The sequence below is a fragment of the Bidens hawaiensis genome, unplaced genomic scaffold (assembly GCF_021521415.1).
Source record: "Bidens hawaiensis isolate Kalapana, Puna unplaced genomic scaffold, B.hawaiensis_p1.1 tig00006555_1, whole genome shotgun sequence".
Lineage (NCBI taxonomy): Eukaryota > Viridiplantae > Streptophyta > Magnoliopsida > Asterales > Asteraceae > Bidens > Bidens hawaiensis.
In genome coordinates this window covers 785,700-805,325 of record NW_027491442.1, presented here as the reverse complement: position 1 = coordinate 805,325, position 19,626 = coordinate 785,700, and the positions used below count along the sequence as shown (strand labels likewise).

The window sequence follows — 19,626 nt, the reverse complement described above, 5'->3', positions numbered from 1 at the left end:
TTATTAAAATATTACATTATATTGAAAAACTTACTCGATAATTAAATACCCGAGTATTTGAATTACAAAATACTGTTTCATAAGATTACAGGGTTTTAATAAAAATTAGTCATCTTCGTATCGCGAGTATCTAACTCTATGAGTGACTATAATCCTTGATATTTATGCTAAACTTGATATTATGAACGCTATGTTCCCGAGTTCAATTATGAAAATAAAGGGAAATAGAATAAAGTTTTCTCCTCTTATCTTTTATTTCAATATCTCAATTTTCCTTCCTTCCAAATATTTCCAATTTGGAAATATACAAATTCTCTTATTTTACTCATCATTTTCTCTCCCATCCTCTCTTTTTCTTTCATTTAATGAAGTTCGGGAACACCCCTTTATTTTTTACTTATTTTTCCTTCATTGATTGAAACTCGGGACATAACAAATTCTCTCTCTCTCGTTTTCCTTTCCTCCTTTAAATTAAACTTGAAAACGCAATGGAAAAGGGGGGGGGGGGATACATCAGTTATATGCTAGTGAAACGTTGACTCTATAACATTTAACAAATCTTTAAATAACAAGATAATTTTCTTGAACAATCTCAGCAGAAACATCTTTCCATACCGGGATTTGTACCAATGGCATACTCACACAATTCAAGAGTTATCCGAGCCACGTAGCTCGTTGGAGAACTGGTTATGACCGCCATTTAGCATGCATGCTCAACATTTAGCATGCTTATTTGGTCAGTTATGTTTGGATTCGGACTCAATGTAATCAACCTGAGTTGCTTTTATTTTCTATCTTGTATGATAGAGATCACGTAATCTCATAAATATTTGACTGAATCTTTAAGATAAATTGCTCGTTCATCTTATTGAGTAATAAATCTTTTTACTGCTTGTAAAGGTTTTACGCATTCACATGGGACGTTTACTATTCTCATGTTCTCTACTTGCAATGTTCCAAACTTGACTGGTTTTTGGCCTTTTGGGACTTAAGAGAGAATTAGATAATAGTAAACACATATCTAACTTTAAAACGAACCGACTTAAAAATATCAGGTAAACAAGTAACATATAATCAGGTGTTGAAATGGTACACACGTATCTTTTCACGTACATTCGTTTACCTCTTAAACAAAAAAAACAACAACAATATTTCCCCGAACAAACACGAATAACAAACCCTCTATAACATTCATCTCCATTATTTGTTTAGTTAAACTTAAACGAACTCGATTCGTATACGTCAAGTTAGTTCCGAACCTAAAAAAAATCTTCCCACCCTAGAACCCGGTTGGATATTATTATTATTATTATTTAGTCGGTGGTGCTTATAACAGGCTCGATTATTATTATTATTATTACGATTCTAGGTCATCCATCCGTCATCGTCTTCTTATTATTATCTATCGATTCGGCGCATACTCGAACGCCTTCAAATCAAATCCATATATCCATCTGTTTCACCATTCGCACGGTATTAATATTAATATTCCCTATCAAATCTGATATCGAGATTCGAATTAGGTTATTATTTGAAGGAATTAGGGTTACTGGGATCTGGGTTTTGACTCTAAAGCAAACCCATCTGGTAATTCATCTGCTTTCATATTTATTTAATTTTTTGTATACGTTTTTATTTGATATTGATTTATTATTATTATTATTATTTTTGTATTTTTGAAGGAATTAGGGTTACTGGGATCTGGGTTTTCATTCAGAAGCAAGTTTATCTGGTAATTCATCTGATTTTATATTTATTTATTTAGTTTATTGTATACGTTTTCATGTGATATTGATTTATTATTTTTATTATTATTAATTTTTTTTTGTATTTTTGAAGGAATTAGGGTTACTGTGATCTGGGTTTTCATCTGGAAGCAAGTTTATCTGGTAATTAATTTGGGGTTTTTTTTTTATTTTTTTATTTTTTTTATGGTGAATGGTTATTAACTTGTTTTTGTTAAGTTTAGTGTAGTGAGATTTGAGATATGGAAGATTTGAAGCATAAATCTAGCAAGAAGGATGAATATGCGAAAAAAGATGACGATTTGAAGAGAGGGCACAGAGAGAAGGAGCGGAACGGTGAGAGGCGTAGAGAGCGGGAGAGAGATCGGGACAGGGAAAGAGAGAGAGAAAGGAGTGTCGATGAGAAGTATAAGGAACGCGAGAAGCATAAAGAGAGGCATCGGGATAAGGATAAGGAAAGGAAGGAGCGGGAACGAGAGCGGGAAAGGGAAAGGCTGAAAGATAAAGAGAACAGAGAGAAGGAACGTGAACGGGAACGAGTGAAAGAGAAGGAGAATCGAGAGAAGGAGAGGGAGAGGAGGGAGAGGCGAGAGCGGGAGGAGAGGGATAGGGAGAAGATGAGGGAGAAAAGACGAGAAGCGGAGCGGGATCATAATGTTGACGATGGGAAAGATAGAGACCGAAAGAGGCGAAGGCGGGAAGATGAGTATAAGGAGAGTAGTAAAGGTTCGAGTAGACGGAGGGAGGATAGTGTGGATAACGGGGAGGTGAAGAAGGCTCATGAAGATTCTTCGGATAAGAAAGTGTCGAGGAGTCGGGAAGAAGACATGGAAGAAGAGCAGAGGAAGTTGGATGACGAGATGGAGAAACGGAGGCGGAGAGTGCAGGAGTGGCAGGAGAAAAGAAGGAAGAAAGAGGAGTCCGAAAGGGAACAACTTGGAGTAACGGACGAGGCTGCGGGTAAGACGTGGACGTTAGAAGGCGAGTCTGACGATGAAGAAGCTGTTCCTGTGGAGAATGCAGATGTTGAGATGGATAACGTGAAGGACGGAAAGCGAAACGGGGATGACGTGGCTAATGGATTAGATAACGGTGATAATACCGTTGTTGCTTCGCAGAATGATGGTGATATGGAAGAAGACGAAATAGATCCATTAGATGCTTTCATGGATAGCATGGTGATACCTGAAGTTAACAAGTTGATTAATACCGAGGTTTCTGTTGTAGATCAAACGAGTACCGAGTTAAAGAAAGATGACACGAATAAGGACAAAAAGAAAAAGAACGGTGGCAGATCAACGGATAGGATTATTCCTGGTGAAGAATCTGATGAAGAGTATCCGGATGTCGAAAACGATGAAGATACTGTAGTAGACGAGGACGATGACGAGTTTATGAAACGAGTGAAAAAAACCAAGGTCGAAAAACTCTCACTTGTTGATCACTCGAAGATCACTTACATTGAATTCCGAAAGAATTTTTATATTGAAGTGAAAGAGATAAAGAAGATGACTCAAGAAGAGGTTGCTGCGTATAGAAAAGAATTGGAACTGAAAGTACACGGAAAAGACGTACCAAAGCCGATTAAAACCTGGTACCAAACGGGCCTCACGACTAAAGTTTTAGAAACAATTAGAAAGCTGAACTATGATAAACCAATGCCTATTCAAGCACAAGCTTTGCCGGTCATAATGAGTGGTAGAGATTGTATAGGCGTTGCAAAGACGGGTTCTGGTAAAACCCTAGCTTTTGTTCTACCAATGTTGAGGCATATCAAGGATCAACCGGAACTTAGCCCGGGAGACGGGCCCATTGGGCTTATAATGGCGCCTACACGAGAGCTTGTTCAGCAGATTCACAGTGATATAAGAAAATTCACCAAGGTAATGGGGCTTCGCTGCGTGCCGGTGTACGGTGGTTCTGGTGTTGCCCAACAAATCAGCGAGTTGAAACGAGGGGCTGAGATTGTTGTTTGCACGCCAGGTAGGATGATTGATATTTTATGCACCAGTGCCGGGAAAATCACGAATCTGAGACGGGTTTCTTATTTGGTTATGGACGAAGCTGATCGTATGTTTGATATGGGCTTCGAGCCGCAAATTACTAGAATCGTGCAGAACACTCAACCTAATCGCCAGACTGTACTTTTTTCCGCTACATTTCCTCGGCAGGTGGAGGTGTTGGCTCGTAAAGTTCTTAACAAACCCGTCGAGATACAGGTAGGTGGAAGAAGTGTCGTGAATAAAGACATAACGCAGTTAGTGGAAGTGAGGCCCGAAAACGAAAGGTTTTTTAGACTTCTAGAGTTACTTGGAGAATGGTATGAAAAAGGTAAGGTTTTGATATTTGTACAATCACAGGACAAATGTGATGCTTTATTTAAAGATTTGATTAAACACGGATACCCGTGTTTATCGCTTCACGGGGCTAAAGATCAGACCGATAGAGAGTCTACCATTTCTGATTTCAAGAGTGACGTATGCAACTTATTGATTGCAACAAGTATTGCTGCAAGGGGTTTGGATGTTAAAGAGCTTGAACTTGTGATAAATTATGACGTACCGAATCATTATGAAGATTATGTTCATCGGGTGGGCCGTACGGGGCGAGCGGGGAGAAAAGGGTGCGCTGTCACTTTTTTATCGAGTGACGATGAGCGATATGCACCGGATCTTGTGAAGGCTTTGGAGTTGTCGAATCAAGCGGTTCCTGATGATTTGAAAGCTCTTGCTGATGCATTTATGGCTAAGGTTAACCAGGGGCTTGTGCAGGCTCATGGTACTGGTTATGGTGGAAGCGGTTTTAAGTTTAATGAAGAAGAAGATGAAGTTAGGAAAGCGGCAAAGAAAGCGCAGGCAAAAGAATACGGGTTTGAAGAAGATAAGTCTGATTCAGAAGACGAGGATGACGGTGTGCGAAAAGCAGGCGGTGATATTGCGCAGCAGGCTGTTATTGCTCAAGCTGCCGCTCTTGCTGCCGCCAGCCAACAGCCTGCTACTAGTGGCGTACCTACTCTGCCGGGTATTCTTGGTACCATGGCGGGTGTTGCTGGTGGCAATGATGGTGCTGCTAGGGCTGCAGCATTGGCGGCTGCGATGAACTTGCAGCACAATTTGGCTAGGATTCAAGCGGATTCTTTGCCTGAACATTACGAAGCTGAGTTGGAGATTAATGATTTCCCTCAAAACGCCAGGTGGAAGGTGACACATAAAGAAACACTGGGCCCGATTGCTGAGTGGACCGGGGCTGCTATTACCACTAGAGGCCAGTATATTCAACCTGGAAGAATCCCGGGACCCGGTGAGAGAAAACTTTATCTGTTCATTGAAGGAGCTACTGAACAATCTGTTAAACGGGCCAAAGCAGAACTGAAACGTGTTCTGGAAGACATCACAACGCAGGCGTTATCTCTTCCAAGCGCACAACCGGGCCGCTACTCTGTTGTATGAGAATCAGACTCGAGTCGCGCATAAAGGTGTGTTACAGTATTGTTTACATATTCTGCTTCTTAACTGAAGTTCTCTTATGCAAGTTTTATACTTTATTACATGATGCATATTGCTAAGACAATATTGTTGAGTGTGTGTTTCGTTATGTGGTTAGATGTCGTTTGCACGTGTCTAATGTATATTTATATATTTTTAATGTGTTCTTTGTAGGAGGATCCCGGCTTGCACATGTGTGTATGCATTTGCTTTTTGTGGCTGCCAGCAGATGGCGATCGTTTAAGAAAACGTAAAACGTGATGTATATTGAAGCTATAGTCTTGAGTTGCGTATCGTTTTTTTATGATGATTGTTCTGATTTGAGCATTCATTTCTGATTGTAGGTTGGTTGGGGAACGGCCTAACGGGCTTTTGTTGCGTCTTTGACAGTGTTCAGAAGTTATGACCTATTCGTACTAACATCCGCTATATACTAGAGTTTTGCTTAAAGCCTTGTCCTCTAGTTCTACTATGTTTTATATATTACCTATTACCGTCGTCCATCTGACCAATAGCATTCTTTCAATAGTGTGGCAACTAGGATCACGAACCTTGATATGCGGTTCTGGTTTATTAATATATCTATAAAATATCGTTGCAGCCTCATGAAAGTCTTCATAATATTTTCTTTGGCTAGTTTGGTAGAATAAATTACGCTTTGCTATTATTTTCATGTGAAATTGCATATTGCTTTTGTTTCACGAGATTCCTGATTTGTTTCATCGAATTTAATGACTTTAGTAAACTCATGATAGTTGGTGTTTTAACGGGATTTTTTTGGACATATTTATCATGTTATTTTTCAATTGTATCTTACGTCAGTCGAGTGACCTGCATGTTTAATGTATGATTTTTTGCATTATAATCCAGTTTTAAACTAGGCTGAAATTTTATTACTTTTACTTCATTAATTCTGACGATTCTAGCGTTTCAGGTTATAGATCATCTCGTCTTATGGATGATGAAGCTTGTTGCCTAATATCAAAAGCTATATACATTATCGGGATTACAACTTGTGATGAGACTGCTATGCTCTAGCGCCTTCAGTTTGTTTTTATTGTTATTATTTACTATTTTGAGAATCAAACTACTGAGAATCTGTTTGTTCCAACTGTTTTTTTTAATGTTTAATACTCTATAAAAAGAACCCAAGTGCTGCTACATTGAGAGATTGTTTTGCATGCTTAATTAATGTTCCTAGTTGCATAATTTTAATATTGGCGACAATTATTATATAATATAATTAACAAGTTTGGTGCTGCAAAGCCTGACTGGGTCACTTTGTGGCACCCTATTAGATTTTTTTTTTGGTTTTCTTTCTTCTGTTTTTGTTTTGTGTTAGTTTCGAACGTAATGAAAACCTACCGAATGTGAATTTTGTTTTCGCTTTTTTTATTGTTTTGCTTTAGTTTCGGTACCGTGCCTAACGTGACGGAAACCGACCGAATTTGCGTAGACTCGCGTTTTGTTTTAGTTCCAATACTGTAACGAAAATTGACCGAATGCTGTTTTTTGTTTTTTTAGTTTCGGTTCCGTAACGAACATGACGAAAATCAATTGAATTCGTGAAGACTCAACCGCCTCAACGCTCGGGATCTATAACGGTTGGATTTTACAAATGATCGAGTTTTACCGACCAACGTCACACCATTTGTTCACTCCAATTTTTAAAATTTTGTTGTTTTATTTTTGCCTTAGTTCTGATACAATAACCCACGTAACTGAAACCGAATGAATTCGCGTCGACTTATCGTGTCAACGCTTATGTTTTACCGACCTATTTGGCGTAACGCGCCTTCTTATTGTAAATCTGGTGTGATGAAATTAAACCATGGTATGCAAGATGGTTTTTGAGGTTGTGAATTGTGGCGCTTGGATGATGCGTGTAGGCGACAATCTTTATTGTACATTATACGCAGACACCAAAAGAAGCGTAGAACGCTGGCCATCCGTTTTAGATTTAAGATCAGATTCCATTTGCAAGCTGATGTGGAGATTATGAAAGTGTCGAAATGATACGATTTTAGATGCTTTTGTTCTTCATCCAAGTGGGGTTGACTCTATCTTCTGGAGCCAGTTTTCTAGCTATTGCAGGGATCTTGGTACCAATTTGTGTGATTTAAGGTCCACCAACATGTGTTTTGTTAAAAAAAAAATAGGAAAATTGAAAATAAATAATCCCAACTTTTGTGTATTGACCGATAATAATCTCAACTTTAAAAATCACTATCAGCGGTTCCAATTTTCAACTATTTTTTATCTTAATGGACCTTCGTTAAAAAACATTTAACACCATTAAGTTTTTTTCCATGTTTTAAATTGATATTTTAGGGGCTTTTGTTCAGAACAACGTACGATTCGATTGATGTAAAAATATCTCGAAACAGTGATTCAAATGGCTTGATTTTTGTTAATTGGAAATTCAAACACCCGAATTGATACATTGCTTCGTCAATTGGATCACCGTTTCGAGATAAGTTTTACATCGATCGACTCGTATCGTTCTTTCGATCAAAAGCCCTAAAACATCGGTTTGAAACTCGGAAATAAACATGACGACGTTAAATGTTTTCTAACAGAGATTCGTTGAGACAAAAGTAGTTAGTTGGGATGATGATAGTGATTTTTAAAGTTACGATATTATCAGCCAATACACAAAAGTTGGGATTATTTATTTCCAATTTGCCTAAAAAATAAGAGTTCTATCCAGTGACGGTTCTTAACTCTGGCCAGGTTAGGCCTCGGCCCATCTAGCTTTTTCGCTTCGCTTGGTACTTAGTAGTGCAATTGTTATAGAAAAGATAGAAAACAAATTATTTGTTGAAGATTCTTTGGCCCAATGGTTCATCTTTGCTAAACTAAATATATAAGTTGATACTTGTAAGTCAATGGTTGTTAACTCCCCTTGTAAGTCAATATCTCCTTGTAGTCTCCCTATCTCAAGGTTTCTTCATTTAAAGGTTTATGGAAACCATCTTTCAGTCATGAAGAAAACAAACTTTCCGTTACAGGAAGCCGGATAACGATTAACTAAAGAAACCCAAAACTTTTTATTTCGGACATATTTTGCCCATGGAAAGCTTCATTGAAAGTTTTCCCTCGCTAGTTCGTATAAATTAATTAGCATAGGCATCAAGCGTCTGCTAGCCACTTCTGTATGGAATAAAATTTGTCGAAGGCGAGTTTTACTTAAATATCGGTGATTAAGAGGCCTAAAATGCTTAATGTTTAGGTGTGAGAATTAAGTCATTTCTAAGAACATCGTTAATACACCGTCTATGTGGGTATCCTTGATGCGTGATGCCCTTGCGGAGGGCCTTGCCAAAGAGTTAGGGTTGATGTGGGGACTACCTCTAAAAGTTATATTAATTTAAATACAAGAAAAAAAATTATTATAAAAACTAGCTTGAGAAACGTGTATTACACATGTAGTTGATGAAATGTTAATTCGGTTAATGATAATTAATCTTTTAAAACAACCGACTGATGATAATTTATATCTGTCATACATTACAACGTAACAACTGATTGATTTAAGTAATAAGTTGTCATTCTGAACATACAAAACCATAAATAATTGTTGGCAGCTCTTATAGCTCAGGTGAAACACATCACCCGTTGATGGGCCACCGATACGCGTTAAAAGATTCTTTTCAATAGAATTTTGACCTTTCGGCTTTCATTTTGACATCATTGGTATCAAATCTATCTTTTTGTTTTTCCTAGTAAGAGAACTTTCGGCAATGAAGTTTATCTTTCTTCCGGTCTTCTCTTGGTCGATTATCATCTCATTCGGTTATGAAACAGATAATGCTTCATCAACCACAACCACATGAAGTTTCTCAATTGAAACCGCACCAGGTGTTAAAATATGCTTCTTTCTCGGGTCCAAGTTTGGTGGATTCTTTAATTGTTGGAGGATTTTCTTGTAAACTTTGAGAATTAATTTCATTGGCATCTTCAGTCTTGTTCATATCATAGTCATTTTGACCCTTAGTCAACATATATCCTTTCCAAGCATTTACGGGTCCCTTAGCTCTCCATCTTTATATTGACAATCAAAACCCTCGTCTAGTTTATTAGCTCCACTACCTGCTCTATAACCACTATGAAAATTGCCATAATAAAAACTTTTGTGTGCATTAGAACAAGCAACATCATGCATTGAAGAAAATATAACATATTGTTCAGTTTCTTTCTTGTTGACAATTTTGAAACTATATCTTCCTTAGCAGCCACAATTTTGAAACTATATCTTCCTTAGCAGCCACAATTTTGAAACTATATCTTCCTTTGCAGCCACAATGCTGGTTAATTCCATTTTCACCATATCTTCAACTTTATTAATCTTGCAGGTTAACTCCATTTCATCATATCTTCATCATCAACTTTATTAGAAGTAACTCCACTTTGAAAGAGTCTCCATACATGTTGCGTTAAGTGACAACTCATGTTTAGTGACAGTGGGTTTTCTTCGGGGGTCTCGGAAAGATAGGGCCCCACAAGTTTTGAATTCGTCGTTGGTTTATTGAGGGGGGGGGGGAGGATTTCTCAACGAAAAAAGTGAATTTTCAATCGAACAACTGTTCCTGTAACTCCTTCCATCTATTTTAGTGTTTATAAAAAGTAAGTTTGTTATGATTTGTCCTAAACGCTGATTTTGATCATTTTTACTAACGCCATTTATTGTGCTTTGTTTTAACCTAATGTTTATAAAAAGTAGATTGTTGAAATATGTGATTTTGATCGTTTTTTCCTAACGCCTTGTGCTTTGTTTTAACCAAATGCTTATAAAAAGTAGTTTGTTGTAATCTGTCCTAAACGCTAGTTTTGATAATTTTTCCTAACACCTTTTCTTGTGCTTTGTTTTAACCAAGGGGAGATCTCTAGTCATAAGCCATGTAGGTATTAACCTATTATATATGAAGAAGCATACTGTGACAGTATAAATGCTCTTGGTTAAAGAAAGAAGGATTGACCACACCTCGTCTTCTTTATCTCGTTTTATATGTACAAAACCATGAAGCCCTCGTTAGAATGGGATAGAGACCAAGGTCTCTCGACCACCATTCGACACTCAAGTCAGTTGTATGTAATACATTAAGAGAGAAGAGAAAAAGATGCTATACCATTGAGGTGAAGCACCCTTTATATAGGAAACATAAGACTAGGGTATCTATGGGCCACTATAAGTGTTAGCCCAGAAACGGTTGGGTCCAGACGAAACTAGGAACAACCTCTACAATAGTTAATCCAAGATTAAAGGTATATCAGTTTTTATTATTTATTTTGAGTGAAATTTTTACTAGGTTTATTTGTTTAGTTTTATAACTTAGGGACGTGAATCTCTTTTACAACACAAATCTTTTGGCTATGAGTTTAGTCTAAATGGCATTATTGTTTTAAAATATTTTTAAATTGTGTATTTTTTGTTGTATTATTTTTAAATAATAATAATAATAAGATAATGATTGATAGGGGCTCAATCCACAACACCTTTCTTTTATCAAAAAACCTCTTTGGTGACGTGACGCCACATGACTCAAAAAACCCCGTAGGGGCTCCATTCACTACACACTATGTAATCCCCAATTAGTTAGTGCTCACAATATGATAAATCCTTGTTCAATACTTCAAATAACCCAAAAATAATGATCGTTAACATTTAAACTAACTTAGCATACGCCCAAAGATTAAAAAGCTTTGCCCTCATCTCATCTTCCCCAGACCTATCAATAGACATGCTACGAGTGGGATTTTATAGGGTACTTTTGATTGTTTATTGTGCATCGATTTGCAAAAATAATTTTATTTTATTTTGTAGCCTTGATGGTGTGTGCCCATGAATGTTTTAATAAAAACTAATTGACTAAAGACAATAATGCAAACCATATATGACATTGAAATGCTTCAAACTACACCTTCACTTGCAGCAAACTAATAAATAGAAACAAAACACGTGAGCAAAAAGGGAGAGACACATAAACACAATCCGAATCCACTCATCAAAACACGGTTCACCTCGCTCGTTTTGGCCCAAGTGGAAACGAAACCCGTTGAGGGGTCCTCTGTTCTTGAGACGTGTTTGCCTTAGAATCACTAGCTTCTTCATCTTCCTCCGTTTCTTCAACAGCTTCACTAGCTCGTTTCTTTGATATCAAAAGCTGGTAATTTGGACTGATTAACATGTCGGACTCTGGAGGCAACGCCATTCCGGGCCCACTTAATGACTTTGGCAATGGAATCTTGTTCCTTTCCCGTGCCAACTCTAAAAGAACCTTTAATATAACATAACAACATACACGAATAAATAGCTAAATACTGAAAACGAACGGATATTGAATAGGGTACCTCTCGGGGAGGGGGTTGTGAGAAGCTAAAGTTAACTTTCGATTGAATAGCAAGTTTGAGATCATCGGAATCAATGGTGGATTTGGCAGCATGTTCTGAATAAACCTGTGCATCTGTGAGCACATCCACCACATAACGGTACCAAAGTTCTAGTAACTGGTGAACAACGCGCGGTTCATAGTTATCAACACCCATTGATTTCAGCAATGTTTTAACTATCTTGGCATCCCTTGGCAAGTCTTCTTCTCCATCAGCCATTACTCGCTATTACTATCTGCAATTACTGATTTTACACTCATTTCAAGACATGAGGTGGATAAGGTGTAAATGAGTCGAGCTGCCCGTGAGCTACTTGAGATTAACTTGTTAAAAGACTTGAACCGAGCCGAGCTTAAGCGAGCTCGAACTTTTAGACTTTTAGTAAGGCTCATTAAATAAACGAGCTCGAGCATGGGCTTCACGTATCGAGCATGAGCAGTCGTGAGCCTAAACGAGCTTTTTATTTATATAACATTTATTTAATATATTATAAAATAACTATTATTATTTGCAAAAATATGATAGTATTCTCTCTAGGTTTGTGTATTTCATTTGTAACGTATTACATTCTTAAACAATATATATCTATTTTGGAATATGCTTAATATATTCGTATTTTTTTTTTATATATTTTTTTGCCGTACCTGTATCTTGGATTTTTGCCGTTTCCCGTAGCTGTAACGTCCCCGTATCCAGTAAACTTATTGCCTGTATATATTTAAAGTTTGTTGGAAGTGAATCAACTCTATGCATTTTGCTACAACAAGGATGTTCGACATGTTCGCGCTTCTGTAATCTCTTTAAAATTGAATAATTATAATCCAGTTAGAAAACAAAGTAAGCATCACACTTTCAGTGTATCAATGATAAAGCATCTTATGTTCACAGTCTTCTTTATCATTCTTTCGCCAACAATAGCTGAAAAGTTATACTTAGATCCTGCCCGTTCTAAAGGACCGAAACCCGAGCATGTGCAGTGTTATAAAGATACTTACACAAGCGGGAGCATCTTTGCTGACAACCTGAATGATACATTACATGACCAATGGAATGCATCATTCAAGTTGTCAGCAAAGATGCTCCCGCTTGTGTAAGTATCTTTATTACACTGCACATGCTCGGGTTTCGGTCCTTTAGAACGGGCAGGATCTAAGTATAACTTTTCAGCTATTGTTGACGAAAGAATGAAAAAGAAGACGACGAACACCAGATGCTTCATCATCAATGCACTGAAATTGTGATGTTTACTTTGTTTTCTAACTGGATTATAATTATTCAATTTTAAAGAGATTACAGAAGCGTGAACATGTTGAACATCCTTGTTGTAGCAAATGCGTAGAGTTGATTCGCTTCCAACAAACTTTAAATATATTCAGTTTTATATACATGCAATAAGTTGATAGGATACGGGGACGTTACAGGTACAGCAAAAAAATATATAAAAAAAAATACAAATACATTAAATATATTCCAAAATAGATATATATTGTTTAAGAATGGAATTTGTTACTTAGGGTTACAAATATATGTATGTATGTATGTATGTATGTATGTATGTATGTATATAAAATATAAAATATATTTATACACATATAATTATAACCGTAAATATATATGTAAATAATTATATATAAGTAATATAATTAAATAATAAATAGGCCGCGCCAGAGTTGAGCTCGAGCTTAGCAAACTACAAACGAGCCAAGCTCGAGCTTCAGAAATACAACTCTAAACGAGCCGAGCTCGAGCTTTATAAATACAACTATAAACAAGCCAAGCTCAAGCCCTCTTAATTTAAAAACAATCCAGGCCTAAATGAGCTCTAGCTCGGCACAGCTCGTTTACACCCCTAGTTGGATTGGATAAAATTGCAGGTTTAGAGCACTAGTTTGGTAAATGTGGATGAGAAATAGTATCAACAAAACTATGGGCGCAAACGAACCGAGCTGCTCGCAAGCTACTCGAGATCGGCTCGTTAAAAAGCTCGAGCTCGAGCCTAAAAGTAAGCTCATTTAATAATCGAGCCCGAGCCCGAGCTTCACTTATCGAGCTCGAGCCGGCTCACGAACCTAAACGAGCCTGCCATTTATATAATTTTTTAAAATATATGTTTAATAATTATTAATTAATATATATAATGTTATGAAAAAATAAATAAAAATAACTAAATAATATATATATTTTTATACATAAAATTATAATAGGAAAAATATATAAAAACAGTTATAATTTTATAAAAAATAATTGATAAATAGTAAAGGAGCCGCGCTCGAGCTTGAGAATCTACTCACGAGCCGAGCTCGAGCTTTGATAATAGAGCTCGATACAAGCCGAGCTCGAGCTCTGTGTAAGTTAAACAAGTCGAGCTCGGGCTCAGCTCGTTTGCACCCCTACTTTCAAAACAACCTTTACAATCTTAATTTGAACCAGCTTGAAATTAAGATTCTGATAAAAACAATTTATCAAACAACCAGGAAAAAAACAATTAATTATAAGTTTGATAAAAAAGACTGTTAATTTGTAGCATCAGAACAAAGGGGCATTTTATCGAACACTTGGTAGGCATATAAACATGAATCAATTAAAATAATAAAATTAAAGCTACTGGATCGGTGAAGACTCGATTAGATATCTTACCGCCTTCTGGATCTCAATTAGCTTCTCATGGATCTGGATTTTAGGGTTAATTTGAGCTGCAAAATTGGGACTAAAAAATCATGGGGACTAAAAAAGTTAAAGTTGAAATTGTAGGGGCTTATAAATTTATAGATAATATATGGCATGGGCTCTGAGTAAAGATGGGCTGTAATTGTATAACTTCTAATGTTGGTTATTCACGAAAGCGAAAAAACCCGAACCAAAATAACTGATCTGAAACAAAATTAATGGTTTGGTTTTAACCTACATCGAATCGGTTTGGTCAACAGCTGGTCAAAATCGGTTTGACTCAATATAATATGTGTGTTCATTTACTATTTGAAGGGCAAAATTGCGTGGATAGTCAAGTCTGTGAATACAAAATAATCGAATTAAGAGTTCAGTTTGGTTTTCGGTTTCTAACCAAATGAACTGAATTTTTTTTGATGTACCTCAAATTTTTATGGAAAATTGGAAATAAATAATCCCAACTTTTGTGTATTGGCCGATAATAATCCCAACTTTAAAAATCACTACCGGCGGTCCCAACTTTCAACTATTTTTGTCTCAATAGTCCTCCGCTATCAAATACTAATGACAATCTCAGTAGCATGATCATCAATGATTTATAGTTGGCTTTCACTTGATGATGTATAAAAAAGGGTGTGAAATGATCAGAATATTCGAAATTGGCATTCTATCATTCTAAAACATTCATTAATGTAAAGCTAACTCACTTAATAGATATCTTGTCTCCACATACAAGATGTATATTTATATAAGTCATTTAGAAGTATTGTAAATTTGCTACTTTACAACATTTGACATCAAATGATTACAATAAAAGATGACATCCAACAAATTAATTAAATAATAAAAACTAGCTGATTAAAAAAAAAGTTTTAAATGTATAAAAAACACAAGAGATCTGTACACATCTTCACTTTCTCTACTAACTAAACAATTACAGTAACAAAATGGCATTAAATGATCAAAACATTCGAAATTGGCATTTTACTTTAGAACATTCAACATTAAATTGGCACTCTGTTGAACACATCCGAATTAAAATAACGAGCATTTTTTCTTTTCTTTTTTTCAAATTGGGATGGATGATATTTACTAGAATAAATTAAACCCAAAAATAAATAGCAATGGGTCATTTAATTCCTTTGATTAACCAAAAACACTTTTCTCCATTCTCTCGTAATAAGTTATTTCATTACGTCCTCCATTTCTGCATACCAAACACTACCTAATTGGTTTGCTAAATAGGTAAATGATATCACAAAAATATTAACACAAATCAACAATATATGGGTAAAATCACATTACTGGAAGGGAAAACCGAACACCTAATTCGCTTTGGGTATCAAACCGAACCGAAGAATTTGGTTATTCGGTTAAGTTTTTTCGGGTTTGGGTCCATTTGGTTTTTTGATTTAATGTTTTGCTTTGTTAAGATCATTTTGTTGGTGTTTGATTTTTGCACCATAACATTTTCCATCATTGATATTATTATGCAGTTTAAAATTGTTTCATACATGTGTAATGTTATAAAAAGTTATTAAAAATACTTGGTTCTTCTTACCTAAACTTGGCTGCCAATTATAACTATTATTATTATTATTATTATTATTATTATTATGGTCAATTTATTCTACAAAGGGAGACAAAAATGAGAAGAATTTATAGTTACACAAAAAAATTTTTAAAAATTAAAAACTCAAAATTTAATAAAAAAACAAAAAAAAAAGTGAAAACACAAAAACGTTTCCACCGTCTTCCTCGTTCTTAAAAAAAACAATGTTAGGAAAAAGATCATTGTGTTTTGTGTTTATTTTCGTCATTTATTGTGTCTTTTTTCCTTAACATTGTATCTTTTTTTCTTGATATTGCTTTATATTACTAAATATTGTGTTATATTTAGTTCGGTATTGTGTTATATTTTACGATTTATTGTGTCTTTTTAGTTATAATTGTGTATTTTGTTCATTTTTGTCATTGTGTCTTTTGTCTCTGCATTGTGTCTTTTTGGCGATTTTTTTTTTGTGAACGAGAATGATAAGGGAAACATTTTTGTTTTTTTTTGTTTTTCATTTACATTTTGATTTATGATTTTTTTTATTAATTTTTTAGAATTTTTTTAGGGTTTTTTTTTTGAAAGAGAATGACAAGGGAAACACTTTTGTGTTTTTACTTTTTTTTGTTTTTTTATTAAATTTTGAGTTATGATTTTATTTAATTTTTAAAAAAAAAATTTGTTGCTATAAATCATTTTTATCATTCTCATTTTTGTCTTCCTTTGTAGAATAACTTGACCCGTCTATGGTATACCCAAGATTTCTTTTTATGAGGAACGATCGAGGGGCCTGATAAAAATGTTAGGGGGGGATTGGGATTTTTGGGAATAAATAACATTGTGAATAGGTTCGCCCCTTTTGTTGTACATTATATGCAGATACCGAAAGAAAAACAAAAATATAAAACGTGTCATCCGTATTTAGATTTAAGATCAGGTTCCATTTGTAAGATGCCCCCGTTGAGATGTGGAGATTAGGAGAATGTGCCAAAAACTCAAAATGATATGGTTTTATATGCCCTTTGATAGATTAGATGCTTTTGTTCTTCATCCAATTGGGGTTGACTCTCTCATTAGGAGCCAGTTTTGTAGCTATGTAAGGATCTTTGGTACTGACTTGTGTGGTTTAAGGTCCCACCAACATGTCGTGTCTTGTTTTTTGTTATTATAAATAGGAGTTATGTCTTTTGCTATGAAAAACAACACATTTGAGTAGCATGCAATGCTTGAAAGGCAATGGTTGTTAACTCTCCCTCAAGGGCTTCTTGCATTGGCTTCTTCTTGCCTTTAATTTCTTTTTAATTATTTTAAAATGTATGAAGGAAGAGCTTTAAAGCATGGGGCTCTTGTGGGAGTACTAACAAACAATGTCCGGCTGGGTGGACGAGCTTCCGCACGTCCTTTGGGCAAACAGAACGCTGAAGAAGGCCAGTACGGGGGAAACCCCGTTCAGCCTCACTTATGGCACGGAAGCCATGGTCCCGGTCGAAATTGGTCTACCCTCACCAAGGGTCTTGAGTCAGCCAGAAGACAATGATGCGGAAAGACGGTTGGATCTTATGCTAACCGAGGAACGCAGAGATTTAGCCGCAGTGCGTGAAGAGAATTACAAACGACAAATGCAAAAGTACTACAACACGCGGATAAAACTCTGCAACTTCAAGGAAGGAGACTACATACTGCGTAACAACGAGGCTTCGAACCAAGAACGCCCAGGAAAGTTGGCCCCAGTGTGGGAAGGGCCATATGTTATCAAACAAGTTCTGGGAAAGGGCGCATACCGGCTCGAAAGGCTCGATGGCACTCCCATCCCAAGAACATGGAATGGAGCTCAATTACGCAAATGTTATATGTAGATCAATTCCAATACTTGTAAAGAAAAGGCCAAGAGCCACTTCTAATGGAAATGATTCTCCTTTCATAATGTGTTTACCTTTATTCTTATGAACTCCCCACTGGTGCCGGTGTTTACCATAAAGGGGGAGAAGTAAGTCGTTACGTGTGGAAGGCGGCAAAACCCGCATAAACACAACGTTAAAAATAAGGGAAACCTACACGCAGGTAGGATGTAAGTAAAGTTTAGCCATCCTTGTAAGTGCAAGTGACGGTCTTATCCGCACAATCACAAATAAGGAAGCAAAACTTTAAACTATCATTTACCACGTTCAAAGGTTATCCTAAAAAAAAAAAAAAAAAAAAAAAAAAAAAAATACAAGGAAAAAAGGAAACCCTACACGCAGGTCAGGTATGGGTAAAGTTTAGCCATCCTACCAAGTGCAAGTGACGGTTCTATCCGCACAATCACGAAGGAGGAAGCGAAACTTTAACCCACTATCAACCACGTTCAAAGGTTAACTTATCCTAAATACTTAGAAAAAAGGAAACCCTACACGCAGGTCAGGTATGGGTAAAGTTTAGCCATCCTACCAAGTGCAAGTGACGGTTCTATCCGCACAATCACGAAGGAGGAAGCGAAACTTTAACCCACTATCAACCACGTTCAAAGGTTAACTTATCCTAAATACTTAGAAATGAGGAAAACCTACACGCAGGTCAGATAAAGGTTAAAGTTTAGCCATCCTACCAAGTGCAAGTGACGGTTCTACCCGCACAATCACGAAAGAGGAAGCGAAACTTTAACCCGTCATCAACCACGTTCAAGAGGTTAACTTATTCTAAGAACACTTGGAAAATTGCTAACTTAAACTAAGTATGCAAGTCATGAGTTTATAAAGCAAGGAATCCAAAGAAGGAAATAACAATCTTATACGCAAAAAAGATTTATATTTCAATAATATATTACAAGAATGGCCGGGTTACTACCCGCCTAGAAGAGAATATACAAGTTTAAGCAATGGAAAGGGATCTTCGGGGTCAAGCTTCAGGGCCGCCTCCACTAGGACCCGCTCCGTCAGAAGAACGGGGTGGTTCGAGGAAAGCTTTGAGGACAGCTAACCCATCATCAGCAACAGCTACTTCATCCGCCTTTTCCACCACTGGATGCGGGAAGGCGGCGTATTGGTTCAATGCTTGGTCTTAAATGGCTTCGGTATCCACATCGAACAAAGGGAAGTTGGAAGGCGGGACGCCTTTCTCAACAAACCCTAGACCAAGCATGAAGCCGGCCTTTTCCCCATCATCATGAGAAGCGTTGAGGGCTGCGGTCATGGCATCATCGTAGGAGGTCTCTGAAAAGACCCGACGCACAACCTACAGAAAAAAATACAAGTATTAGAACCTTTTCTGACAAAAGAAATGCGTGAAGATAAATCTAAACATACCTGAGGCAACGCTTCTCGAAGAAGCCATCGGAGGGCAGCTTGAGCTTCGGTATGGGCGCGTTCGGCTTCGCTCTTGTTAAGGTTGGCAAGTAAAACTTCCTTAGCGGCAGCCTCTTCGACGCCCTTAAGCTTCCGCTCGGTTTGGTCAAGCACCCCCCTCTGGTCCAGGATTTCCTGGAGTTTCTTGGCATCTTCCATTGCCAAGGCATCATGAGCGCGTTGGAGAGCCTCTAATTTGCCTTTCAGCTCCTCATTCTCCAAACGCAGAGGCTCAGCAACGGCTTCAGCCTGGGCAGCCCTCTCGGTTGCATTTCGCGCAGTTTCCCTGGCCAGCCGAAGCTGTTCATTCACAGCTTGGGCAGCCTTGGAACGGGCCTCGAGTCGCGCCTGAACTTCAACCTCGAGGGCCTTGAAGGCCTTCTCCTTGGTGGCGGCAGCTGCCGCCAGCTGTTGGTTCTCCTCCCGGAGAGCACGCGCTTCAGATACGTCTTTAGCGCGAGCTGCTT

General features: G+C 37.1%; 2 protein-coding genes across 3 annotated transcripts; one reads left to right on the top strand and one right to left on the bottom strand.

Moving 5' to 3' along the window:
• The first annotated feature begins 1,969 nt into the window (after positions 1-1,969).
• On the top strand, positions 1,970-6,282 carry LOC143632948 (DEAD-box ATP-dependent RNA helicase 42-like). 2 transcript variants are annotated; one of them, XM_077101355.1, is made up of 2 exons: positions 1,970-5,188; positions 6,157-6,282. In XM_077101355.1, exons 1-2 carry the CDS (start codon positions 1,988-1,990, stop codon positions 6,169-6,171), a joined length of 3,216 nt encoding a protein of 1,071 aa, XP_076957470.1. In that variant the 5' UTR covers positions 1,970-1,987; the 3' UTR covers positions 6,172-6,282. The 2 variants fall into 2 exon arrangements, with proteins under 2 accessions (XP_076957470.1, XP_076957471.1); XM_077101356.1 differs by having other exon boundaries at positions 1,970-5,220; positions 6,165-6,282.
• Positions 6,283-11,208: 4,926 nt separating this feature from the next.
• On the bottom strand, positions 11,209-11,862 carry LOC143632918 (transcription initiation factor TFIID subunit 9-like). Its single transcript, XM_077101323.1, has 2 exons — positions 11,582-11,862; positions 11,209-11,508 (listed from the first exon to the last, which is right to left on the bottom strand). Exons 1-2 carry the CDS (start codon positions 11,837-11,839, stop codon positions 11,248-11,250), a joined length of 519 nt encoding a protein of 172 aa, XP_076957438.1. The 5' UTR covers positions 11,840-11,862; the 3' UTR covers positions 11,209-11,247.
• Positions 11,863-19,626: the final 7,764 nt, after the last annotated feature.

Excerpts from the sequence above, each read along its gene's own strand:
- LOC143632948 (XM_077101355.1), top strand. The coding sequence starts at position 1,988 with ATGGAAGATTTGAAGCATAAATCTAGCAAGAAGGATGAATATGCGAAA.
- LOC143632918 (XM_077101323.1), bottom strand. The coding sequence starts at position 11,839 with ATGGCTGATGGAGAAGAAGACTTGCCAAGGGATGCCAAGATAGTTAAA. Across the intron at positions 11,509-11,581 it reads CACAACCCCCTCCCCGAGAG|GTTCTTTTAGAGTTGGCACG; the intron begins GTACCCTATTCA and ends GTTATATTAAAG.